Raw genomic sequence first — 27,812 nt, forward strand, 5'->3', positions numbered from 1 at the left:
AGTATGTATCCTTTTCACATTGGCTTCTTTCATTTAGTAGTGTGCAGTTAAAGTTCTTCCATGTTTTTTGTTTTGTTTTGTTTTTTGAGTCAGGGTTTCTCTTTGTCACCCAGGCTGGAGTGTGGTGGTGAGATCATGGCTCACTGCGGCTTCAACCTCATGGACTCAAGTGATCCTCCCACCCCCTTCCAAGTACCTGGGACCACAGACAAAAGCTATCACATTCTGCTAATTTTTCATTTTTAGTAGAGATAAGGTCTTTCTATGTTGCTCAGGCCAGCAACTTGAACTTGGCCTCCCAAAGTGTTGGGATTACAGGTGTGAGCCACCACTCTCAGCTTCTCCATGTCTTTTTATGTCTTGATAGGCTGAGGTGGGAGGATCATTTGAGCCCAGGAATCCAAATCCAGCCTGGGCAGCATAGTGAGACTTCTGTCTCTTCAAAAAACACACACACAAAAAGAGAGAAGACCAAAGTTACTGATATTAGAAATGAAATGAGATCTAATTACAGATCCTGTAGATATTAAAAGGATAATAGGGAAACACTATAAACATCTGTATGGACATTAAACTTAATTTAAATGGGTCAGTTCCTCAAACCTTTATTTGATACATTATCAAAAGTCATCCAATATAAAAGAGATTATTTGACTAGTCCCATAACTATGAAGAGAATAAATTGAATTAAATTGAATGAAATAAATTGAATCTATAATTTAAAGCCTTTCGTAAGACAAATCGAGAACAAGATAAGGATGTGCACTCTCACCACTCCTTTTCAACATTATATTGGAGGTTCTAGCCAAGGGCAGTTAGACAAGAAAACTAAAAGGCATACAGATTGGAAAGGAAGAAATAAAACTTCCCTTTTGGAGATGGTATGATTGTCTATATAAAGTCCCAGTAAACACAAGTATAACATTTTGTAATAATGTTATTTGGGAGCTGGTGCAGTGGCTCACACATATAATCCCAGCACTTTGGGAGGCTGAAGCAGGTGGACCACTTGAGGTCAGATGATGGCTTCCTCCAAAACGAAGGACAGATTTACTTATAGCCTATTCATTTTAAAAAGCCTGGGGTTTCTCTGTTGTAACTCAGTCCACTGTTTTCGCGATGTCAAGTGTCCCACTTCATCTTGCCTTTGGTATTGGGGAACTGATGCAAAAATTAAGGTAGTCTGGCTACTATCATTGCAGTGAGAAATAAATTCTCCTTTTTCTCTTATCAAGAATCTCATGTCTCCTGCCAGCACCCATGAAACTGTCATGTTGATTTGCTAAGTTACAAGTAGGGTAAAATCTCAGCCAGCCACAGTGGCTTATGCCTGTAACCTGTAATCCTAGCACTTCGGGAGGCCAAAGCAGGTGGATCACTTGAGCCTAGGAGTTCAAGACCAGCCTGGGCAACATGGCAAAACCCTGTCTCTACCTAAAATACAAATCAGTTGGGTGTAGTGGTGTGGGCTTATAGTCCCAGCTACTTGGGAGGCTAAGATGGGAGGATCGCCTGAGTCTGGGGAGATTGAGACTACAGTGAGCCATGAGCTTAGCACCACACTCCAGCCTGGGCGACAGAGTAAGACCTTACCTCAACAAAATAAGAAACAAACTAACTAGACTAAAATCTCATACCCTTTATAAGTCTCAACGTATTTTATGGACATTTTTAATCAAACAGTATCATTATTTTAAAAAACTGTAGAGGCCAGACCCAGTGGCTTACGCCTATAATCCCAGCACTTTGGGAGGCCGAGATGGGTAGATTACTTGAGGCCAGGAGTTTGAGACCAGCCTGGCCAACATGGTGAAACCCCATCTCTGAAAAATACAAAAATTAGCCAGGCATGGTGGTGTGTGCCTGTGGTCTCAGCTACTTGGGAGGCTGAGGCATGAGAATTGCTTGAACCCAGGAGGCAGAGGTTGCAGTGTCCAGCCTGTATGACAGAGGAAGACTCCATCTCAAAACAAAACCAAACCATGGAGTATGTACTGTAAGTGCCTTGTTAGGCCTGGATGAAGGAACAGAGGCTTAGATAAGTTAGCTAATGTTTCTGCAGTCTGGCTCTTAAACTGTTGCTCTCACAGCAGTTTATAGTTGTTCCTGTCTTAAAGGCATTTTATATAAGATAAAATTAAACATTGATGGAGTACTTTTAGTATGTTAAAAATAGATTAGTGCAGGTTTAAAATCTTTTTTTCTGTATGGGATTATGGAATATATAAATTGTGACGTTTAATAATTTTTATTTTTAAAAACATGACTAATAACTTTTTTTTTTTTTTAAAGAATTGTTCTCTGTGTACTTCAGGCTGTATCTGAAACCTTCACAAGATGTTCATAGAGTTTTAGTGGCTAGAATAATTCATACTGTTACTAAAGGATGCTGTTCTCAGACTGATGGATTAAATTCCAGATTTTTGGATTTGTTCTCCAAGGCCATTCAGTGTGCGAGGTAATCTAATCTCTTTTTCTTTAGTTTTATATTGAAATACTTTTGACCTTCTTGCAAGACCATGTTTTAGATTCAATAACTAAAAATTCTACCTTTAAATAAAGCATTGATCCATCATAACAGAACTAGTGGATTCCTAAAGAGGCAACCAAGTCCAACACTTCCTGAATATCCAATATGAGAACACTCAACACTACATGATGTTCTCAAGTGGGAGATGTGTCTTGCTGATGTTCTGATGACCAGGAAAGTTAAATATCCTCTTAATCGTTACATTTCCCCCATTTTGAGGATGGTTGTAATATATTGAGAATAAGATAAAATAGGAATATATTTAGGAAGTATTCCTGTTGTACATTTGTTTGGCATTATTTAATTTATAATGTGGAACATTTTATAAATGTTGCTGCAGATCAGTTTTGTTTATTTTTAGACAATGTTTTAGCAGCAGGGAGAGCTAACAGGAGTGGTCTCTCAGTACCAAATAAGAACTAATTTTTTGTTAGTTTAAAATAATGCTGTGATTTGTTTTTAATGAGTAGTTTTGAAATTAAGGCTTTTGTTTGAAAATTAACGTTTTTTTTCTTTCAGCATCCCATTTCATAACTGTCTTTAATTTGTGTACTTTGTTCCCCCTGTTATACCCAGTTGAGTTTGTTTGTTTTCTCACAGACAGGAAAAGAGCTCTTCAGGTCTGAATCATATTTTAGCAGCTCTTATTATCTTCCTCAAGACTCTGGCTGCCAACTCTCGAATTCAAGTGTGTGAATTAGGAGATGAAATTCTTCCCACCTTGCTTTATATTTGGACTCAACATAGACTTAATGATTCTCTAAAAGAAGTCATTATTGAATTATTTGAACTGCAAATTTATATCCATCATCCAAAAGGAGCCAAAACCCAAGAAAAAGGTATAAAGGAAATGTTTACTGTTTTGAATTTGCTTCTTCATTCAAACATAAAGGCTTAAGTATAAAATTAGTGTTCTGTAGGAGGATATGACTTTCCTCTGGATTGCTCTAGTTGATAATGTTAATTAGTCATGAGAATGTTTTTCATAGAGTTTTTAGAATTTGAAGCAGTGGTAGCAAATTCTGTTATGCCTTACTGTGTGTTCAATACGATGTTAGGTATTATGGAAAATACAAACAAATATGAGACATTGTTCCCTTTAGGAGCTGATTATGCATCAATACTTCAGTACTAAGGGGTCTGGCACAGACTGTAGGGCAAAAGAATTTAAAGAAAGCAGGATCTTGTTTATCTACCTATTGATTTTATTAGAAGATAAAGCATAAAACCAGTCAGATTATTCAGCTCTTGAGGAAGATCCATACATATTACTTTCATAGAAATGTGAGGCAGAAAAAGGGAAATTGCTGCCTTAAACCTCATAGTTACTCTAGGGCCTTGTTTCCTGGAAAAAAATGAATCACTTGTTCTCCTTGATTCCTTCATATTTGTCCTACACTAAGAAAGTATTGCTCAGAAGGTATAGTGCTTTTCAGTAGTTAGGAACTTTATTGGCTGGAACTGGAGTTTCCTCATGCTCTGTGTATTACTGCCTTTGGGCTTTTGCTAGCCTTTGGACCAATTCATCAAGGCTAGTATAATGACTTTCTTAAGACAGCATACTACATTGGGAAATAGCAGCTATAATGGAGGAAATGTGTTATAGCCACTTTTTATTTTTTAAGACAGAGTCTCACTCTGTTGCCCTGGCTGGAGTGCAGTGGCATGATGTCAGCTCATTGCAACTTCTGCCTCCTGGGTTCAAGCAATTCTCCTGCCTCAGCTTTCTAAGTAGCTGGGATTACAGGTGCTCGCCACCACGCCTGGCTAATTTATGTGTTTTAGTAGAGATGGGGTTTCACCATGTTGGCCAAACTGATCTCGAACTCCTGAACTCAAGTGATTCACCCACCTTGGCCTCCCAAAGTGTTGGGATTACAGGCGTGAGCCACTGCACTGGGCTGTGTAGCCACTTTTTATCAAAAGTAGCTTTGTATGTGTTTCTAATATGTATATTTAGGTAATGTGTAACCCATGAAACCGCTGTAAGTGAAAGAACAGTGACTTTTTATAGTTTTTCATCTTTACCCACCTCTCACCTGGATGAAGATCAGGCTTATTAGGAGGTGATACGATATGTCTAGGGATTTAGTTAACTGTGTATGTAGGATGAATTTAAAATTGACAGGATGCTGAGGATGCCAGAAAAGCTAATGTAGTTTCAGACTACATTAATAGATTTGATGGTACTTTGTTTATGGGAAATAATAGACATTTGTTCCACATACTAGTCAGACCACAGTTGGAGTATTATGTTCACCACATTTTGTACAGTCAGCATTTCAAGTTGACTGGAATATGTCTTGGGAAGGATGACTGAAATGGTGAGAATTCTGGTTAATATGTCATTTGTATACTAGTTGAAGGAACTGGTAGTATTTTTCTCTTTGGCCAAAAAAAGGTATACAGAGAACTTGGTCCTCATATGAAAGAGGGAACATATTAATTGTATTTGCTTCAGGTTGGAGAATAAATTGGAGAAAGGCAGATTTTAGGTCAGAATATGGAAGAAATTTATAAGAAATACAGTTATCTAGGCTGGGCGTGGTGGCTCATGCCTGTAATCCAAGCACTTTGGAGGCCAAGGCGGGCAGATCACCTGAGGTCGGGAGTTAAAGACCAGCCTGACCAACATGGTGAAACTCCATCTTTAAAAAATAAAGAAATAAAGAAATACAGTTATCTAAATGTAAAACAGTTAGGAAATATAGTTTGTCAAGGATCTTGTCAGACAAGGCGTTAGTACTGGATGGAAAGTTGGACCAGATGTCTAATGTTGATGCAGCTTGACAACTGAATAATTTTGTGGGAGCTAGCAGTGCAAACAGAGTACATGAATAAATTACATTTTAATTTTTTGGATTACAGGTGCTTATGAATCAACAAAATGGAAAAGTATTTTATACAACTTATATGATCTGCTAGTGAATGAGATAAGTCATATAGGAAGTAGAGGAAAGTATTCTTCAGGATTTCGTAATATTGCCGTCAAGGAAAATTTGATTGAATTGATGGCAGATATTTGTCACCAGGTACAGTAAGTAGGTCATGTCACATTTAGAAATTTCCTGTTGGTTTTTTTATTTTTAGCTGGGCTTTTAAAACCTGTGTTCTCACAAAAAGCCTATAAAATGGCTCTATACATGTAACTATTCCTTTCAAAATATCAGAAATTATTTGGAATTACCCTTTTAACTTAAAAGTTAAAGCTTTTGCAGATATGGACTTAGTGAAAACTAGCAATGAACTTTTCCATTCTTAAATGATTGCCTATAGGAAGTAAGGTGACTATAACCCTAATGTTTCTTTCCTTCTTCCTTTCTTTTCCTTCTTCCTTTCCTTTCCTTTTTCCTTTTCTTTTCTGTTTCCTTTTTCCTTTCCTTTCCTTTTTCTTTTCCTGTTTTCCTCTGTCGCCCAGGCTGGAGTGCAGTGGCATGATCTTAGCTTGCTGCAGCCTCTGCCTCCCAGGCTCAGGTGATCCTCCTGCCTCAGCCCTCTCAGTAGCTGGCACTACAGGCATGTGCCACCACGCCTAACTAAATTTTTGTAGAGGCAGGGTTTCACCGTGTTTCCCAGGCTGGTGTAGAACTCCTGAGCTCAAGTGATTTGCCCACCTTGGCCTGTCAAAGTGCTGGAATTAAACGAATGAACCACCGCGCCTAGTCTGTTTCTTTTTTTGCAATTAAGCTAGAGTTCACATAGCTTAAAATTCATGATTTTGAATTGTACATTTCTGTGGTTTTTAGTATTTTTACTGTGTGTACAACCATCACCACTGATTTTACAACTTTTTTTTTTTGAAGCGGAGTCTTGCTCTGTTCCCCAGGCTGGAGTGCAGTGGTGCCATCTTGACTCACTGCAACCCCTGCCTCCCAGGTTCAAGTGATTCTCCTCTCGCACCCTCCCAAGTAGTTGGGACTACAAGTGCCCACCACCACGCCCAGCTAATTTTTGTATTTTTAGTAGAGGTGGGGTTTCATCCTTTTGGCCAGGCTGGTCTCGAACTCCTGACCTTGTGATCCACCCGCCTTGGGCTCCCAAAGTGCTGAGATTACAGGTGTGAGCCACAGCCCCAGCCCAAAACTTTTTTATCATCCCCAAAGAAACCTCATACCTTCTTAGCATTCAGTCCCAATTCCTTGCATCTTCTAGATCCTAGTAACCAGCCACTAATCAATCTTGGTTTTTGTGAATTTTCCTGTTTGGGACAGTTCATTTAAATGGAATCATACAACATGTGGTCTTTTGTGTCTGCTTTCTTTCACTTAGCATGTTTTCAGAGTTCATCCATGTTTTACCATGAATCAGTACTTCATTCATTTTTATTGCTGAATAATATTCAGTTGTATTGATATACTCCATTTTACTTACCCGTTCATCACCTGATGGCCTAATGTTTTTTAAACAAAACTGTTTTCCCCAGATATTTGGTTAACATACTGGGTAGTAATTTCATTCTGTTAAATATTTTCTTAATGGTAAATTTAAAAAATTGAATCCCTTTGAAAGTAAAGGTTTTTGCTTTGCTTTTAGATTTCTTGGTGCTTTTAGTAAGTGTTCCCAGGAAATAAAACTAATGTATTACTTGGTAATACCTGCTTTCTAAGAGTGCCATTACTGTCATGCAAGCTGTTTGTTTTTTACCATGTTATCAGATTTATATGTTTCTAAAATTTGTTACTCTTGCTTTATGAATTCCCTGTATCTTCATTTCAGAAGGAATTTTTTTTTCCCCTAATGAAATATTATAAGACAGTAGCAATGAAAAAAGTGGCTTTGGCTGGGTGTGGTAGCTCATGCCTATAATCCCAGCACTTTGGGAGGCTGAGGCGGGTGGATCATCTGAGGTAGGGAGTTCAAGACCAGTCTGACCTACATGGAGAAACCCCGTCTCTACTAAAAATACAAAATTAGCTTGGCATGGTGGTGCATGCCTGTAATCTCAGCTGCCCTGGAGGCTGAGGCAAGAGAATCACTGGAACCCAAGAGCCAGATGTTGCAGTAAGCGAGGTCGTGCCATTGCACTCCAGCCCCTGGGCAACAAGAGTGAAACTCTGCCTCAAAAAAACAAAAGAGAAAAGAAAAGAAAAAGAAAAAAGTGGATTTATTTTTATTTTACAGGTTTTTAATGAAGATACCAGATCCTTGGAGATTTCTCAATCTTATACTACTGCACAAAGAGAATCTAGTGATTACAGTGTACCTTGCAAAAGGAAGAAAATAGAACTAGGCTGGGAAGTAATAAAAGATCACCTTCAGAAGTCACAGAATGATTTTGAACTTGTGTCATGGTAAAATGTTATCATTTTCTCATTCAGTGTCATTTTAGTCTCTTATTTTTCAGAAAACTTTCAATGGAATCCTTTAATCTCAGCCAGAACTAAGTCATTTGTCTACTCCCAAACCTATTACTACCAAAGGGATATGTGATTGCCATGACAAATGAGATCAGTTATTAATGGCTCATTTGCTGGGACCAAGGGTGGGGCTACCTTTTCTAATCATATTGTCATAGCAAGTTAAGAAGGCAGCAATTAGAAATGGTAGGCAATTAGAAATGTGTACCTCATGGAATTCACTGAATTGTACACTTCAACAAAAGATTTTAGCATACCTAGCACCTTTTAATAGAATTAGGAAGAAGTTAAAAATAACCTTAAGAAATAATAATAATTTTTACTTTATATGATGATAGTAAGTTATTTTCTCTTATTTTTCTGTCTTCTTTATTCTCATACGACATTCACATATATTTAAATAAATAAATTATGGAATACTTTGGAATCCCAAAATATTAGGTCTGGTAAGGATGTTTAGAATTTGTCTAGTTCAGCCTGTTGCCTTTACTGAAAAGAAACTGAAACTCAGAGAGGGTAAGCAAGTTGTGTAAGGACAGAGATTTATAGATTATAGTCATAGTTAGATACCTGTTGTTTAAGTGCATGTTTATATGGTTAAGGGTAGCTATTTAAGATTTTTCATTTGTCCATTTAGTCAAGAGTTAATTTATTTATTGAATACCTGCTATGTGCCAAGTGTTAGGGATACAGAGATGAATAACGTAAGATTCCTATTCTTAAGTACCACACATTCTAGAAAATACATAGCAAATATTTATCGGATTAACTGAATTAATATAAAGGAAAAACAGTTTTTTGGGTTTCTTTATTTTCCTGTTTTAGAGGAATAGTTTTGGTGACTAAAGAGGAAGGATGAGGCCGGGCGTGGTGGCTCACGCCTGTAATCCAAGCACTTTTTAGGCCAAGTGGGCGGATCACCTGAGGTCGGGAGTTCAAGACCAGCCTGACCAATATGGTGAAACCCTGTCTTTAAAAAAAAAAAAAAAAAAAAAAAAAGAGCAGGGATATATATACAAGATAACTCTGAAATAAAATCTTGCTAATTTATTTATTTTTTATTTTTTTCTGAGACGGAGTCTTGCCTGTCACCCAGGATGGAGTGCAGTGGCGTGATCTCAGCTCACTGCAACCTCTGCCTTCTGGGTTCAAGCAATTCTCCTACCTCAGCCTCCTGAGTAGCTAGGATTACAGGTGTGTGCCACCATGCCCGGCAATTTTTGTATTTTTAGTATTTTGTATTTTTAGTAGAGACAAGATTTCACCACTTTGGCCAGGCTGGTCTTGAACTCCTGACTTTGAGATTCATCCGCCTCATCCTCCCAAAGTGCTGGTATTACAGGCATGAGCCACTGCGACTGGCCCAAATATTGCTAATTTAATATCCTTTAAAATATTTGTTTGAGGGAAACTTAACAACTTACCCAGGTAACCAAAACGTTGACAATTTTCCTGCCACTTTAGGAAGTAGGACATAGTAACTATTAAGAGCCAGTTTATCTTGAGAGTACTATGGAAATGATGATGGTGATTATCTAATTAGGATATTGTAAGGATAACATGTCTATATATTTCTTTTTAGTTTGTTAATACAATTTAATAGTTTTCAAATTATCCTTTTTATTTTTAGGCTACAGATTACAACCCAATTAATATCAAAGTATCCTGCAAGTTTACCTAACTGTGAGCTGTCTCCATTACTGATGATACTCTGTCAGCTTCTACCTCAACAGCGACGTGGGGAACGCACACCATATGTGTTACGATGTCTTATGGAAGTTGCATTGTGTCAAAACAAGAGGTCAAACCTAGAAAGCTCACAAAAATCAGATTTATTGAAACTCTGGAATAAAATTTGGTGTATTACCTTTCGTGGTATAAGTTCTGAGCAAATACAAGCTGAAAACTTTGGCTTACTTGGAGCCATAATTCAAGGTAGTTTAGTTGAGGTTGACAGAGAATTCTGGAAGTTATTTACTGGGTCAGCCTGCAGACCTTCATGGTAAGTTTAACATGTATTATGTCATACTTTACAGAAACACACACGTACACTCTCTCACACACACACACACTCTCTCTCTCTCTCTCTCTCACACTGCAGACCTTCATGGTAAGTTCACACACACACAAACACACCCCTGATCATTTTCCTAGTTTGTTACTTCAGTTAAAGATGTTAAATTCTATTGTTATTTCAGTTAAAGATGTTAAATTTTTTTGTTTGGCCAAGAAGACTTAATAAATGCGTAAGTGAATTTAGTTTCAAATGTTGAGAAATTATTAAAGCCTAATTTTAAGGAATTTCTTTTTTTATTAAAAAATTTTTAATTGATCTGTAATAGAGTTACATATTTTCCAGGTACATGTGGTAATTCGATACACTCATATAATCAAATCAGGATAATCAGGATATCATCACCCTACATATCTTTTCTTTATGCCAGGAACATTTGAATTACTTTCTTCTTGTAATTTTGAAATGTATAATAGATTAATGTTACCCATAGTCACCCTACTCATCTATCAGACACCAGGTCTTATTCGTTCTAATTGTATATGTGTATCCAAAAGAATTTCTTTAAAGAATTATAAAGAATTTAAATTTCTTTTATGTGCAATTTATCATTATTTATTCAATAGCTTTGTTCTTATTGTAGTACTGCACACTGCTAATAAAATAACTATTTTTTAATCAAGAATCTTTCCAACTGTAATCAGACTTTTCACAGTTTTTATGTTCATTTAGTTAGCTTAACTAAATGGATGTGCCAGGCACTGTCCTAATAGACAGACAGGTCTTTGCCCCCCCAGTAGCTTGCTTTTCACAATTGTCCTTTGTTTTGTTATAGTCCTGCAATATGCTGTTTGACTTTGGCACTGACTACCATTCTAGTTCCAGAAACAGTAAAAACGGGAATAGAGCCAAATATATGTGAAGTAAATAAAAGCTTTTCTTTAAAGGAATCAATAATGAGATGGCTCTTATTCTATCAGCTAGAGGATGACTTAGAAAATAGTACAGAAGTGCCTCCAATTCTTCACAGGTAATTTAAGTTCATTAGCATGCTGCTGGTTTTTTTGTTTATCAGGCTCTCTCCACTTACTTGATGCCAGGTGGCTTTATTCTATAATGATAATGCAGAATTTCCCAGATCTAGCCTTAATTATTAAATATTCCATTTGTTTTTACAGTTATCTGAGTCTTTATGCCTGATTGCTTCTGAAATAAAGGGTTGCCTCACTGTGAGAATATGGGGGGTATGCATATAATTCTTTGAGCATTTATGTGTTCCTCTCTGATTTTTTTTTTTTTTTTTGAGATGGAGTCTCACTCTGTCACCCAGGCTGGAATACAATGGCACAATCTTGGCTCACTGCAACCTCCACCTCCGGGGTTCAAGCAGTTCTCTGCCTCAGCCTCTTGAGTAGCTGGGATTACAGGCACCTGCCACCATGCCCGTCTAATTTTTGTATTTTTAGTAGAGATGGGGTTTCGCCATCTTGGCCAGACTGGTCTTGAATTCCTGACCTCATGATCCACCTGTCTTAGCCTCCCAAAGTGCTGGGATTACAGGTGTGAGCCACTGCACCTGGCCTCCTTTCTGATTTTTTTAATAGAATATGGGGGGTATGCGTGAAGAATGTACATATAATTCTTTGAGCATTTATGTGTTCCTTTCTGATTTTTTAAATGAATAAGTCCATATATCTGACGCATGTAGATCCTGGATCCTTTCTCATAATACGAGTGTCTTCTGGGTGAAATATGTTTTATTAATGAGGAGAGGAAATGAGGAAGACAAAATAGGATGTAAGCCCTAGGATAAAGGGATTGAGTCACTTGTCCACTTAACCTTTCCACAGATGGTAATTGGAACCAATTGATTGGAGAGCAAACCTCTGAATGGATCCATTTACTTTTGCTTTAATTTTATAACCTTTTTTTAATTTCAGAAATGATGATCAGACATGATCTTGTTTCTAAATAGTATTGGAAATGATAGTAACAATGGTTGTCCTCCTTAAATTATCCTTTTAGATATTAAGAAGTTCAGTGTAGATGAAAGCAATTTTAATCTAGGATCCAAATTTCAGAAGTCAAGAATTATAGCTAAACATGGATGTTAAAGTTTAAAGTATTCTTTACATGACTTTTGGTCTTTTAAATGAAGCTTTTTTTTTTCTTTATAGTAATTTTCCTCATCTTGTACTGGAGAAAATTCTTGTGAGTCTGACTATGAAAAACTGTAAAGCTGCAATGAATTTTTTCCAAAGTGTGCCAGAATGGTATGTTTTCTAATATTGTTCTTTGTCATTTTAAGATATAGCTTTAATTACAAAGATAATAATTTTAGCTGGGTAGTAGCTGCATCTTAATAATTATAAACTAAATTGGTCCCAGAAAATCACAACTGTTAGTCAGGGAAAAGGTTGTTTTAATTCAGTGATTGTAATCTACGTTCTATAACATTAGACGAAGGTTACTATTTTTTAATGCTGTATAGTATGTGACAAGTGCCAATGGGAAAAACTGAATGGTTATACTGGGAAATTAAGAATATAAAATTTATATGAAATAAGTTCTTAAAGGTGTGACCCATTTCTGTACATCAGCTGTGATTTGACTGTTAGCTTTAAAAACTAATGATAATTGGAAACAAAAAATAAATCTAAACCTGATTTTAGTTGATTGACTCAAAAGACTTAGGTTGTATTACTGTGACTGAAAATGACTCACTGGCACAAAGATTCCTTATCTCCCTCAAGAGGGCAAAAGATGAAAAAAATTTTTATTTTTTGGAGAAATTGATGGTAAAAAAAATAAATAACAACCACAATAATGAAAGTTTAGTTGCAAGATCATTACTTTTCTAACCAAAAGGATGCATAACTGCTTAACCATACCAGATATTAAAGGTTTTTAAACTTATGCTTGTTACTCCCTCTGCTTGGTGAAAAAACAGATATGTTTTCAGACAGTGTTATGCTCAACATTTATATATGGTGTTTTAAAAGAAACTTTCTGAATTTGCCTTTGAAATTGTAACTTGTGGAGGAGCAGGCCTGCATCCTGCTGGGACAGCTCTGCTACTTGCAGCCACCTCAATGGCTGCCTCCACAGCCACCTCCAAAGGGATCTGGCTGAGGAGGAAGTGGAGGTGTCACCGGCCTCGGCCTTTGCCCCAGTCCTCTGTGGGCACTGAAGGGGGACTACAGGTTCGACAGTTATGGGTGCTACATGTGTGCTTTCAGAGCAGTAGTGTGAGGAAGCTTGGAGTGGGATGGCAGGATGGCCTCATCCCTATGACAGTCACTCCAGTGATCTGGAGAATTGGGATCAGAAATTGCATAGTAAACCTTGTAAACTTCATAAACATTCAAGTACTTCCTCACGTGTTGCTAAAGGAGGAGTTGACCATACCAAAATGGGTCTACATGGTGCTAGTAGGGGACATGAAAGATCAAGAGACAGACGAAGGGCAAGTGACAGATCACGAGATTCATCCCATGAAAAACAGAGTCTCAACTCACTCCTTGTATTAGAAATGTGACTTCTCCTATACAACAGCACCACGTTGAACGAGAAAAAGATCACAGTTCCTCTCTTCCAAGCAGTCCACATCTTCAAAGAGCACCCCCAAATGGTTCCATTAGCACTACTGGGAACAGCAGCAGAAACAGTAGTGAGTCAAGTTCAGATGGTAGTTGTAAGACATCTGGGGAGATGGTATTTGTATATGAAAATGCAAAAGGAGGAGCTCGGAATATAAAAACGTCAGAATGAGTGACACTAATAGTGGATAACACTAGATTTGTTGTAGACTCATCCATTTTTACTGCACAGCCAAATACAATGTTGGGCAGGATGTTTGGATCTAGCAGAGAACATAACTCTACATGACCCAATGAGAAAGGAGAGTATGAGATGGCAGAGGGAATTGGTTCCACTGTGTTTGGAGCTATTCTGGATTACTATAAAACAGGAATATTCTGTTGTCCTGATGGCATATCTATTCCTGAACTGAGAGAAGCATGTGACTATCTTTGTGTCTCTTTTGAATATAGTACTATTAAATGTAGAGATCTCAGTACCCTAATGCATGAGTTATCAAATGATGGTGCTCGAGGACAACTGGAATTTTATCTGGAAGAAATGATCCTCCCTCTCATGGTAGCTAGTGCCCTGAGCGGGGAACAGGAATGTCACATAGTGGTGCTTACAGATGATGATGCAGTTGATTGAGATGAAGAATATCTACCACAGATGGGAGAAGAATATTCACAAGTTATTTATAGCACAAAATTACATAGATTTTTCAAGTACATTGAAAACAGAGATGTGGCCAAGTCAGTTTTGAAGGAGAGGGGTCTTAAGAAGATGAGATTGGAAATAGAAGGTTATCCTACCTACAAAGAAAAAATAAAGAAAAGGCCTGTAGGCCACCCAGAAATGATCTACAACTATGTCCAAAGACCCTTTATTCGAATGTCCTGGGAGAAGGAAGAAGAAAAGAGTCGGCTTGTAGACTTTCAGTGTGTAAAGAGTAAATCCATCACCAACCTTGCAGCAGCTGCAGCAGACATTCCCCAAGACTAGCTGGTAGTCATGCACCCAACTCCGCAATGGATGAGCTGGACATTCTCCCTCTCCATCCCCCTTGTGGCAACAGTGACCTTGATCCTGATGCACAGAATCCAATGCTGTGATGCTGATGTTCCTTGAAACCATAGCATGCTGCTCTTCACAGTGATGTTGTACTCTCCTCATTCTGCACTGCAAAGCCACTCTTCTTCGTTGTGAGATGCACATAACAATGTTTAGGATATTGCAGTGTAGGGTTTTTTAAAGAACAAAGGTAGCTGAATGGTTTTTTTAAATGAATACAACTCTGTCATCTTGAAGTTCCCGTTATATAAATGTATTTGTTTACCAGTACGTTTGTGAAATTGGTTCTTTGTATGAGGGATGGTCCTTTTTCACACATCTAGGTCTTTTCAAAAGTGGTGGAAATTGGCAGCTGGGGTACTTTCAGTTTGGATTGATAATCATCACACCCCAGATAAAATGCAGAATATTACATAGTTGCACTTTATAAATGGTGGTTAAATGGAAATGTTCAAGCCATTTTATAGTTATGATGCACAATATAACTTAAGTAAGTGCTTCTGTCAAAGTAATCCTTCAGTAAAATTTGTATAGTTTGCTGCCCTTGAGCAGAAAGTATTTATCTTGGGCTTATCTAAATGATCAGAATGAGATTTAATGCCCATATCACATCAGTTCAGTTATCTCCAGTCTTGGTTCACCCTTTAGAGTGAGCCACATGCAGGGAGTGTGAACGTCAAGGTGGCTTATTATCCAGTCTGCCTTATCCTTAATCTGTCACAGATATTTATTTACTGATGCTTTTTTTTCTTAAGAGTTATGGGATAGGAAAATGAAATGTTTGCTCTTTATTTACTAAATGATTATAAACTCAAGTTTTTCATCAAAATAAAATTCCATTTTTTTAAAAAAGAAAGAAATTGTAACTTGTATTTTTTTTACCTATTAGTAAAATTGCTACTGACTAATGAAATTTGATAGAAGTAGGTTTCAAAGTCCAAAGAAGAGAAGCGTTTAAAGAATAATCTATTAATTATATAAGTGGTCTTTGAATGATGTAGATACTGTGTTAATGTTTTCCTTTGTAATATATTGCTAATATATAGAGGCAAAGCATTAGGTAGTTTGTTTATAAATTAAAGATCTTACTTTCTTGAAGTGAACAACACCAAAAAGATAAAGAAGAACCTTCATTTTCAGAAGTAGAAGAACTGTTTCTTCAGACAACTTTTGACAAGATGGACTTTTTAACCGTTGTGAGAGAATGTGCTATAGAAAAGCACCAATCTAGTATTGGCTTTTCTGTCCACCAGAATCTCAAGGAATCACTGGTTCGATATCTTCTGGGATTATCAGAACAGCTTCTAAATAATTATTCATCTGAGGTGAGATTAAAAAAAAAAAAGAAGAAGAACTAAGCTTATATATATTCAACTTTGCTAAACTGTTAGGAAGGAGAAATAGGGGCAGGAAAAACACCAAGGATGGTGGGAGGCTTGGTTTTAAAAGCAAAATGGCAATAAAGGGCTACAAATTGGGACAACTTAGCATAATTAAAGGAAATCTCAAGAATAATAATTTGAGTACTTCCTTTGTGCTGGGAATTATGGTAGACATAAAAGAATTCCTTGGGTAGGATAGTGGGGAATAGTAAGAGTTTGAGCATAGGGATTATACGATGAAAAAAGCCTCTGAATACAAAGGAGGGAGATGTTACAGTAATAGAAAAGAACACAATTTAAACAAATCTAATAGATTTTGGTGGCATTCGAAGAGGGACAAGGGACTAGTAAAGACAATAAATGGACTAGCAATTATTTTAGACGTCATCTAGGAATTTCCTTTAGCCTTATAAAATCACAAATTCTCTTCATATATGCTGTTTTCTTGCCAAAACTCCCATTTTTTTTAAATGTGAAGTGTCTTTCTCCCTATTTCTATGTATTCAGATCATCCACATGTGAAAATCCTTGCTAATACCTTTCTTAGAATCTCAGAAAGTGAGATTCTAAGAATTTTTCTTTTTATGACGAAGTCTCGCTCTGTTGCCCAGACTGGAGTGCAGTGGTGTCATCTTGGCTCACTGCAGCCTCCGCCTTCTGGCTCAAGCAGTTCTCCTGCCTCAGGCTTCTAAATAGCTGGTACTACAGGCACGTGCTGCCATGCCCAGCTAATTTTTATATTTTTAGTAGAGACGGGGTTTTGCCATATTGACCAGGCTGGTCTTGAACTCCTGATCTCAGGTGATTGGCACACCTCGGCATCCCAGAGTGCTAGGATTACAGGTGTGAGCCACTGTGCCTGGCCTAATAGTTTCACATTTTTAACGGCAGTTAGCATTTTCTTTATACCCTGGATATTTACATATGGTTTGTATACAAATATCTCTTGAACTATCACATACACTCTTTTTTTTTTTTTTTTGAGATGGAGTCTCGCTCACTCACCCACGCTGGAGTGCAATGGCGTGATCTTGGCTCATTGCAACCTTCTCCTCCCGGGTTCAAGCGATTCTCCTGCTTCAGGCTCCCAAGTAGCTGGGACTACAGGCGCCCACCACCATGCCTGACTAATTTTTATATTTTTAGTAGAGTCGGGGTTTTACCATGTTGGCCAGGCTGATCTCAAACTTCTGACCTTGTGATCCACCTGCCTTGGCCTCCCAGAGTGCTGGGATTACAGGCATGAGCCACGGTGCCCAGCCCCTATAAACTCTGTAAAGGGCATACATATTTTTATTAATCTTTGTATCCTCCACAGTATCTTGTTACATGGTAAATGATTAAATGAAATAAAGCCTGCAATCTCTTCAAAGGAGTGAATTCAGTAGCCAGGTAAAATGACCTGAGGACCTGAGAAGGGACAGTGTGCCTCTTTCTGATCTTCTGCTGACATTCTTCTGCACCACAATTGTAACCACTTTCAAGTAATTTAGTTTTGTGAATTTTCTCCTAGAATGCCATTTCTTACCCTGTAGGAACAAAAAATCAGAACATCTTGTGTGTAACTTAGCAGATTCTTTTGTAATTCTATAAAATTGTCTAAACTGTTTTTTGGGATGGAGTCTCACTGTTGCCCAGGCTGGAGTGCAGTGGTACGATCTCAGCTCACTGCAACCTCTGCCTCCTGGGTTCAAGCAATTTTCCTGCCTCAGCATCCTGAGTAGCTGGCATTATAGGCACCTGCCATCACACCTGGGTAATTTTTTGTGTTTTCAGTAGAGACAGTGTTTCACCACGTTGGCCAGGTTGGTTTTGAACTCCTGACCTCAGGTGATCCTCCTGCCTCGGCCTCCCAAAATGTTGGGATTACAGGCATGAGCTACCGTGCCCAGCCAGCTGTCTAAACTTTATCTACTAGAAAAAATGCTTTATGCTAGTCTGTGGGGTCTAAAAAGCTGAGTAAGTCAAGGTTCCTGTTCCTCAGAAGCTTAAAATGTCATTTTAATGTCTCTTTATATGACTCTAATTTCTACTTGTGTTCTAGGACTTATAGTCATTTATTTGCCTATCAACTTTTTTTCTTTTCTTTCATCCCTACCTCAAATATTTAAGGGCGTATGTGTACAGTACAGTCTGCACCCTAAGATGATATATTCTGCTTGGCCATTAGGAGATATTTAGGCTGTTTTTCTTGAGAATCCTAGTTATAATTCTACAGTGATCTCCTAGTTGTTTTTAGAGATATTCAGAATATGCCACCTTTAACTCAGTTAACTGAACTTACGTTTTTTAATATGTATGTAGAATTTGCTCTTATAAAAGATAATTATAGAATATACAGAATTGTTTATGAAATATATATATTTTTATTTGTGGTTTCCTTTAAGATTACAAATTCAGAAATGCTTGTCCGGTGTTCAAGTCTTTTGGTGGGTGTCCTTGGCTGCTACTGCTATATGGGTGTAATAACTGAAGAGGAAGCATATAAGTCAGAATTATTCCAGAAAGCCAAGGTAGGAGAATTTATGCTAATAAAGTTTCCGATAAATTTGAATGAAATGTATTCCTGAGAAAATTATTACATTTGTTTGGAAGACATTAAATTTTATGTAGGTTAATAAGAAATCTCTTATTTATGTAATATGAGAAGAAATTATAATGTGTATTTTTAAAACTTGAAATTACTATAAGCCAACTATAAATAATAGTAAATGAAGTAATATCACATTAAAATCTAATCTCATTAAAATACTGATTTTTGTCTACTTTTTTTTTTTTTTTTAAGAGATAGAGTCTCGCTGTCTGTTGCCCAGGCTAAAGTGGAGTGGTGTGATCTCGGCTCACTGTAGCCTCTGCCTCCTGGATCCCGGTTCAAGAAATTCACCTACCTCAGCCTCCCAACTATCTGGGATTACAGGCACAAGCCACCATGCCCAGCTAATTTTTGTATTTTTTAGTAGAGATGGGGTTTCACCATGTTGGCCAGTCTGGTTGTGAACTCCTGACCTCGTGATCCACCTGCCTTGGCCTCCCAAAATGCTGGGATTACAGGCATGAGCCACCGCGCCCAGCCTGTCTGTCCTTTTTAAAGTTTTCCCTGTAATCAGTTATACTGAAGAATCTTTGATTAAGGGTGTTAATCAAGTAGGCTGTAAGCATGAAACTCTGATCTCTTGGTAGTACTAATTGTTAATTATTTTTACTTATACTATATAACTACGTGGAACTTCCAAAAACATTTCATTTTTTTCTCTTGTGTACTTTATTTTTTATTTTATAGAGTATGTCCAAGATCAAAGTGCACTTTTAAAAGCAATACTAAACTATAATTTTAACTGGAATTTGCATTTTTCCTTCTATTTGTAATAGTCTCTAATGCAGTGTGCAGGAGAAAGTATCACTCTGTTCAAAAATAAGACAAATGAAGAATTCAGAATTGGTTCCTTGAGAAATATGATGTATCTATGTACACGTTCCTTGAGCAACTGTACCAAGGTAAGATTTTCTTCTTGTTTTGTTTTTTGAGATAGGATCTTTCTCTGTCACCCAGGCTGGAGTGCAGTGGCATTGTCACGACTCAATGTAGCTTGACCTCCTGGTTTCAAGCAATTCTTCTGCCTCAAGGTCCTGAGTAATTGGGACTACAGTTATGTACCACCTAGCTAAAATTTTCTTTTTACTTGATAGTATAGTGTATGCAGAGGATTGATTACTGATTGGTCTTACTGTTTTGGTGTCCACTTATAAGTTTGTTTTTTACTTTTATTTTTATTCTTTTTTTTTGAGACAGTCCCTTGCTCTTTCACCAGGGCTAGATTGCAGTAATGTGATCACAGCTCACAGCAGCCTAGACCTCCTGGGTTCAAGTGATCCTCCCACCTCAGTCTCCCTAGTAGCTGGGACTACAGGTGTACACCATCATGCCAGGCTGATTTTTGTATTGTTTGTATTGATGGGGTTTTACACATTGCCCTGGCTGGTCTCAAACCCTGGGCTCAAGTGATCCTTCCACTGCAGCATCTCAAAGTGCTGTGATTACAGGTGTGAGCTACCAAATTTGGCCACATTCATAAGTTTACAAACTGATTTAAAATTAAATTGAATGGTACATGAAGGTAATATCCAGACGAATAAGCAATAGGAATTTGAGTTTCTCATGAAACTAATTTTATAATTTCAGGAAGTCTTCTGAGATTGTCTTACCACTTCTATATACAACCATGTAGATGACTCTTTTATTTCCAGCACATTTCATTCATTTAATAAAAATTTGTTGACTCAAACTTTGTGGTATGTATAGCAGGGCTAGTGAGAAGCACAACGATAACTCTAGCACATACTTTACTTTCTTTTGCTCAGATCATCTTACGTAACATTTGATAGAAAGAGTGCAACTGTGTGTAATCTTTGTTTTTATCTGCAGCAGACCCGTGAGGTAGCCAAACCAGTCCCCAGAGTATTGATAATAATTGGAAATATATTTGAAACCTAATATTAGGTACATGGCTGTATATCAGTATTATCAACATACTTTTTGTTTTGTAACGTGTTTTTCCTCCCTTTTGGTGTAAGTGGGAAAGGAGAAAAGTAGAATAATAAATTCTAACCTATAATTACAGCTTAATTATGTTTAGAGTCAATAACTGTTACTTTAATGTTGTTAAAGCACAATGAAAGATGTACAGTATAGTAATGATTACTCTAAGGAAAGATGTGTTTTGGAAGCCGAGTATATCTTGGCCCTAATAGTAAACTATTTATCTACATTTCATTCAAGATAGAGAAAACATTGTCTGCCAAGAATAATTGTTTTTATTTCTTTGTTGCTTGGTTCTTTGTTTGTCTTAATTGCAGAAGAGTCCAAGTAAGATTGCATCTGGCTTTTTCCTGCGATTGTTAACATCAAAGCTAATGAATGACATTGCAGATATTTGTAAAACTTTAGTAAGTATGCTTCCTATTTTGCTATCATATTTCCATTTTAATATGCATAATTTTTTGGTTGAAATATCTTTGTAAATAGGGATGCATCTGAAAACATGTAACATCTTACATTTTTATAAATGTGGAAATTAAATAGTTGTTTGTCTTGTGGGGAAATATACCTGATTTCTTCTTAATATCAATACCTACCATAGTGAGTGCCTGCCTTTAGTTTCTCAATAAATAATACACTGAATGACTGGGAACTAATCATCCAGGCTTATACCTATTGCTATGCAACACTGTACCAAAATTCAAAATAATTACTTGTTCTTTAAAAGTGACCAAAAATCTTGCCAGACAAGCAATATATTCTTATTGTAGTATTTATTTTTCTTCCATACAAATGGGCTTATGCCACATACATTTTTTTGTCTGAACCATTGCTGGCCATACAAAGTAGATATTGAAATATCTCGAGTGAAAACATATTCTATAACTTGCTTATTTCCATTTTATGACACATCTTAATCATTTTCCATGTCACTGTACTTATTTTATAAGCTGTCTGCTGTTACACTTTGTTTAGCAGTGCATGGTATTCTTTTGTGTGGTAATAGTGAATAGTATGTATGTATATAAAAGCCCATCTGCTCCTTTTATTTATTTATTTATTTTTGAGATGGAGTCTCACTCTGTTGCCTAGGCTGGAGTTCGGTGGCACAATCTCAGCTCACTACAGCCTCTGCCTCCCAGGTTCAAGAGATTCTCCTACCTCAGCCTCCTGAGAAGCTGGGATTACAGATGTGTGCCACCACGCCTGGTTAATTTTTATATTTTTAGTAGAGACAGGGTTTCACCATGTTGGCCAGGCTGGTCTCAAACTCCTGACCTCAAATGTTCCTCCCACCTCAGCCTCCCAAAGTGCTGGGATCACAAGTGTGAGCCACCATACCTCCCATCTGCTATTAATTAACATTTTAAGTGGTTTCTAGTTATTTGGGTTACAAAGACTTCTGTGGTACAGATTATTATACTTTTGTCTATTTGTATTTGTGTATATGATAGATGTAGGATAATTTCTAGCAATAGACTTGCTTGTTCAAAAAGAATGTGAATTTTACTTTTTGATGGATATTGTCATTGTCCTCCAAAAAAGTCATACCAATTTAGACATTTTTCTACAGCCTCATCAACTTTGGGTGTTATAAAACTTCTTAATATGAGAAATAATTTTTAAAGTTTGCATATTACTTTGTTATATAGACATTTTACAGCTTATATATCCCTTTTCCTATTGTTGGACATTTACTAGAAAAAGTACTGTAGCACTCATACTTACTCATTAACCTTCAATTGTTTGATTAGGTAAATTTTTTTTTTTGAGATGGAGTCTCGCTTTGTCACCCAAGCTGGAGTGCAGTGGCACATTCTTGGCTCACTGCAACCGCTGCCTCCTGGGTTCAAGCAATTCTCCTAGCTCAGCTTCCCGAGTAGGTGGGATTACAGGTGCCCACCACCACACCTGGCTAATTTTTGTGTTTTTAATAGAGACAGGATTTTACCATGTTGGTCAGGCTGGTCTTGAACTCGTGACCTCAAGTGAGCCGCCTTGGCCCCCCAAATTACTGGGATTACAGATGTGAGCCACTGTGCCTGACCTGATTAGGTAAATTTTAAGTACAACATGATCCTGCAAGAAGCTATCTTGAACATCTTTGTTTCTCTTCCTTGAAGGCATTCATAATCAAAAAGCCATCTGACCGTGGAGATGTAGAATCAATGGAAGATGATACTAATGGAAATCTAATGGAGGTGGAGGATCAGTCATCCATGAATCTATTTACTGATTACCCTGATAGTAGTGTTAGTGATGCAAATGAACCTGGAGAGAGCCAAAGTACCATAGGTAAATACAGATTTACTGCTTGGGATTTCTTTTACCTCTTTATATTAATTTGGCAGTATAAGAGTCCTCATTGATATCAATTTTATGCTTATTTCATTTTCCCTTAGTCTAGCCTTTTAGGATTATTCCTATATACTTTAAATTTTTCTGATTTTTACTCTAATTTATTAGTTCCCTATTTTATTCTTCATAGGAGGAACTTAAGATAACTATTAAAGAAATAAAACCATATGATAGGTTATTTGGACAATAGAAAGCAGGAAATGAAAACTCACCCATCATACCACTACACCTTTTTCTATTATTTCTCTATAGAACCTTTCAAAATTGTAATCAACATCAGCATTCACATATGTTATTGATGCCTTTTTAATATTAATTATAAGTATTTTTTCCATGTAGTTGCTTGTCTTGATAGTCATACTTTTTAATGGCTTCACCATTTTTCAATCACAAATACCATAATTTACTTGACATTTTTTATTGTCAGAAATATAGATTCTTTTGTATTTTCCTATAATAAATATTATTGCAGTGATCGTTTGTCTAAGGGGTTTTTTCCCCCCATATTTTAAATTATTTCTTGACAACAGAATCCTGGATAATTTTTTAAAAAGACTTTTAAAGCTTTTAGTATATAATTAATTTTACTGTAATTCTGTTTTTCATATACTTTTTTCCATAAAGAGGAGGACATTTGAGTTAATATTAATATATATGGCTGTTGTGCCCCTCTCTTAATGAGTGCTTTTTATTTTTAGGTGCCATTAATCCTTTAGCTGAAGAATATCTGTCAAAGCAAGATCTACTCTTCTTAGACATGCTCAAGTTCTTGTGTTTGTGTGTAACTACTGTTCATACCAATACTGTGTCCTTTAGGGCAGCTGATATTCGGAGGAAATTGTTAATGTTAATTGATTCTAGCACACTAGACCCTACAAAATCTCTCCACTTGCATATGGTGAGTTACGTTAAATGAACAAGCTCTTGGATTTTATCTGATGTTGCTGACTAAATGTAAAGAATTACAAGTAAGAATCACATGCTGTCTTTGAAGAATTGAAATTGCTCTCTTGAGAAATGAACCTGAGACTAGTTGGAAAATAACATTTTTTCTTTTAATGTGCTGTGAACAAATTTAAGAAGATGCTGAAATATTAAAACTTAGATGGGTTTTGGATAGATTTATTCTCTTTAGGTTTAATTAATTATTATATATTATTTTAATTAGGCTAAGAAACATAGACCCTGAATGTAAACATAATACATAACATTGTGTTTGAAGCTGGAATCTTGTTTTTACCTTAGTTTATATATTTTCAGTTTTTTGGATTTGATTTCAAAATGATAGTAAAGTTACAAGAATACTACAAAATACTTCCATATACTCTTGATAAGCTTTTACAGTTAACATGTTACCACTCTTGCCTAATATTCCCTCTCTCCACATATACTCACACACAGATACACACATTATTTTCTCTGAACCATTTTGAGATGAACTTGCACACATCATGCTCCTTATACTTCAGGGTATATTTCCTAAAAACAAGGGTACACTTCTTTTTAGCCACAGTATAATCATGAAAATCAGGAAGTTAACATTTTATCATTGCACTTAGGTGCGTAGTCTGTTTAGTCTCCTTCAATCTGGAACAGTTCTTTTCTTGTTTAATATGACCTTCATATATTTGAATAGTACAGGTTCATTGCTCTGAGTTTGTCTGTTTCCTCATGATTAGATTTATACTTTGATGAGAATGTTACGAAAGTAATTCCTCTTTTGCCTTCACTCTGTCCATTTATCTGTATGTTGATATCTTCAAATTCAAGCCAGTATCACACGGTTTATCTTTTTTTCTGTCCAAATTTATAAATTTCTTTTTTTCTTTAAGATGGAGTTTCACTCTTGTTGCCCAGGCTGGAGTGCAACGGTGTGATCTCAGCTCACAGCAACCTCCACCTCCTGGGTTCAAGTGATTCTCTTGCCTCAGCCTCCCAAGTAGCTGGGATTACAGGCATGCGCCACCATGCCCGGCTAATTTTGTATTTTTTAGTAGAGACGGGATTTCTCCATGTTGGTCAGGCTGGTATCGAGCTCCCGACCTCAGGTGATCTGCCTGCCTCGGTCTCCCAAAGTGCTGGGATTATAGGTGTGAGCCACTGAATCTGGCCTAAATTTATAAATTTCTTTACTAGCAGTTAGAAAAACACCCTAAAACTGGCTGTCCCCTTGACCTGAATACATTTACTTATTTGCTCAACAACCTTACGTATAACTAATCTCCCCACAATGTGGGCCATTTTCTTAGCCTTAGCCCAGGCATAGGTGGAGGTGGAGCCCTGGCCTAGTGAGTAGCAAGTTGGGTCCTAGGTCATGTCCTCAGTTCCAGCTAATTGGCAGACATGCCTGATAAGTCCCTAATTAGAACCTCTGATCACAGTAAATTGCAGGCTGAGTCATTGGTGGAATCCCTGATCATGTGTCCCACCCTTGGTGAGTGTGCACGTCAATCCTTTACAGTGAGAAAACAAGTTTGGTTGTGCCCGGTTTGGGCTCCTGGTTTAGGTCCTGGCAGATACTCTAGTTAAGTCTCTATCCCTGACCAAGGAGAAGAGTTACATGCTTTTCTTCAAGTATTGATGTTTCAAGTCACTTCAAAACATTCAGTAACCTGATGTACATGACTCTCATGTCAAATAATGAAAGGGATCATTTAATTTTCTTTGTTAATATCTGAAAAGGAATAGGAAATATTCTACATATAAATAGGAAAAAAATCCCTTATGATTTCAATATAGCTAGAAAATTATTTGGTAGTACTCAGAAACTGGCTGCCTACAAAATAACTACCATTATAACTGGCAGTTGCAACAGCCTTTCTGTCCATAGTACCATAAAGAGCCTTACAATGTTGCCTTATGGGAAGATAGATCAGGGTGTTTGACTTCTTCTTTGCCTATGATTATCTCTGCTTTCTAAAATTCATTAATAGAATAGTTTTCAACCACTGGGCTATTATCCCCAAGCATTATTTTGGGAGAATGGAGACTTACACTTTCAGAATCTTGCTCAAGCTCTTAACTGCAACACACAATAAAAGCTAGACTTTTACATTTACCTTCTCTAATCCTCACAGTTATCTGGCCAGGTAAGTGATATATCCCCACTTTACAGATGAGGGTACAAAGGCCCTAGATGATATAAGGCAAGTTTTTTAACCAGAAAAGTTAAGGCTTTGGTACTGGGACTTGAATTCTGCTCTTTGACTTCAAAGCCTTTTGTTTTTACTATACCCCTCTTAAATATTTACAGCTGTATGTGTGTGCGTGCGTGTATGAATTTGTTTATATACTTTTTTTTTTTTTGAGATGGATTCTTGCTCTGTTGCCCAGGCTGGAGTGCACTGGCGCGATCTTGGCTCACTGCAACCTCTACCTCCTGGGTTCAAATGGTTCTCCTGCCTCAGCATCCTGAGTAGCTGGGACTACAGACCCCCGCCACCATGCCTGGCTAATTTTTGTATTTTTAGTAGAGACAGGATTTCACCATATTGGCCAGGCTGGTCTCGAGCTCCTGACCTTGTGATCCACCCTCCTTAGCCTCCCAACATGCTGGGATTACAGGCATGAGCCAGCCTATGTTTATATACTTTTTAACATAAATGATTTGTGAATAAACCTGACTTTTTTCCCTCCTACCATCTTAGTATCTAATGCTTTTAAAGGAGCTTCCTGGAGAAGAGTATCCCTTGCCAATGGAAGATGTTATTGAACTTCTGAAACCACTATCGTAAGAAATGAAAACCTTATGTTCATTTTAAATTTATAAAATAACTGATGTGTTCTGTTAAGCTTATAAAGTTAAACTTTTTTCACCACAGCAATGTGTGTTCTTTGTATCGTCGTGACCAAGATGTTTGTAAAACTATTTTAAACCATGTCCTTCATATAGTGAGAAACCTAGGTCAAAGCAATATGGACTCTGAGAACACAAGGGATGCTCAAGGACAGTTTCTTACAGTAATTGGAGCATTTTGGTAGGTACAGCTTATTTTGTGGTCTTATTTTTCTTTTGCTATCTGTGGATACAAATGCAAATTTTGTATCGACATCAGTGATTTCGTCTGATCTTCCTACATAGCTAATATATCTTTTAAGAATAGCAGAATGTAATTTGTGTTTCCCTCCGTTGCTTGAAGAACTACACTGCTTTTTTTTAAGGCTTGGCTTTCTAAACTGTTTAACTCATTTCCCTGCAAATTTTGAGTCATTTAATAGTTTGACATATATAGTGAATAAAGTAAGGATAACAAGCCAAAATCAGTTGAATTGTTCATGTTCCCAAAGTGAACAAATTGGCCTTGTCACTATCTGGTTATTTTATCTATATTGTCACATTCTGAGATAACACCATGATACTCACAGAGGAACATATATATATAATTTAGAACCTTTGTACTATTTGATTGATAAGTAATTCTAAATTAATAAAATGTTTTTTGTTTTTTTTGGGATGGAGTCTCACTCCATCACCCAGGCTGGAGTGCAGTGGTGCGATATGGGCTCACTGCAACCTCCGCCTACCGGGTTCAAGCAATTCTCCTGCCTCAGCCTCTTGAGTAGCTATGATTACAGGTGCCTGCCACCATGCCTGGCTAATTTTTTGCATTTTTAGTAGAGATGGGGTTTCACCATGTTGGCCAGGCTGGTCTCAAACTCCTGATCTCAAGTGATCCATCCGCCTCAGCCTCCCAAAGTACTGGGATTACAGGCCAGAGCCAGTGCACCTGGCCTGAATGTGGTGTTGAAATCTTTGATATACCAAACAAAACTTTAACAAAGAAATTTCTTTCTAAAGTAAGTTTACTGTAATGTGGTTAGCCATTCTATGGTAGCCCCCCAAAAAAGAGACATGATAGTATAAAACAAATCATTTCAGCTAAAATGAATTCTTTCAAACTAATTTCTTTTAGCTTGAATTTTTGGGAAGGTGAGTATGTTGGCATATTCCATATCATGACAAATAAGTTTAGCACAGAAA

General features: G+C 37.1%; 2 protein-coding genes and 1 pseudogene across 6 annotated transcripts in view; 2 read left to right on the plus strand and 1 right to left on the minus strand.

Moving 5' to 3' along the window:
- LOC105732492 (protein NPAT) overlaps positions 1–27,812 on the minus strand; it is a 149,782-nt gene that overhangs the window by 80,615 nt on the left and 41,355 nt on the right. The gene's annotated exons all lie outside the window — the stretch shown is intronic.
- ATM (ATM serine/threonine kinase) overlaps positions 1–27,812 on the plus strand; it is a 149,994-nt gene that overhangs the window by 18,328 nt on the left and 103,854 nt on the right. For all 5 annotated transcript variants that reach the window (XM_064375392.1, XM_064375391.1, XM_064375393.1 and 2 more), the window contains 15 exons: positions 2,293–2,458; positions 3,131–3,369; positions 5,399–5,562; positions 7,652–7,821; positions 9,518–9,889; positions 10,737–10,931; positions 12,079–12,174; positions 15,654–15,879; positions 18,324–18,449; positions 19,306–19,431; positions 20,791–20,880; positions 22,597–22,768; positions 23,530–23,729; positions 26,479–26,561; positions 26,653–26,808. In XM_064375392.1, the coding sequence (XP_064231462.1) occupies positions 2,293–2,458; positions 3,131–3,369; positions 5,399–5,562; positions 7,652–7,821; positions 9,518–9,889; positions 10,737–10,931; positions 12,079–12,174; positions 15,654–15,879; positions 18,324–18,449; positions 19,306–19,431; positions 20,791–20,880; positions 22,597–22,768; positions 23,530–23,729; positions 26,479–26,561; positions 26,653–26,808 (2,581 nt within the window). The remainder of the gene's footprint in view (positions 1–2,292; positions 2,459–3,130; positions 3,370–5,398; positions 5,563–7,651; positions 7,822–9,517; positions 9,890–10,736; positions 10,932–12,078; positions 12,175–15,653; positions 15,880–18,323; positions 18,450–19,305; positions 19,432–20,790; positions 20,881–22,596; positions 22,769–23,529; positions 23,730–26,478; positions 26,562–26,652; positions 26,809–27,812) is intronic.
- On the plus strand, positions 12,185–15,624 carry LOC105732488 (BTB/POZ domain-containing protein 10-like; annotated as a pseudogene).

The sequence above is a fragment of the Aotus nancymaae genome, unplaced genomic scaffold (assembly GCF_030222135.1).
Source record: "Aotus nancymaae isolate 86718 unplaced genomic scaffold, 86718_ANA_hifiasm-v0.15.2.pri h1tg000012l, whole genome shotgun sequence".
In the NCBI taxonomy this organism is placed as follows: Eukaryota; Metazoa; Chordata; class Mammalia; order Primates; family Aotidae; genus Aotus; species Aotus nancymaae.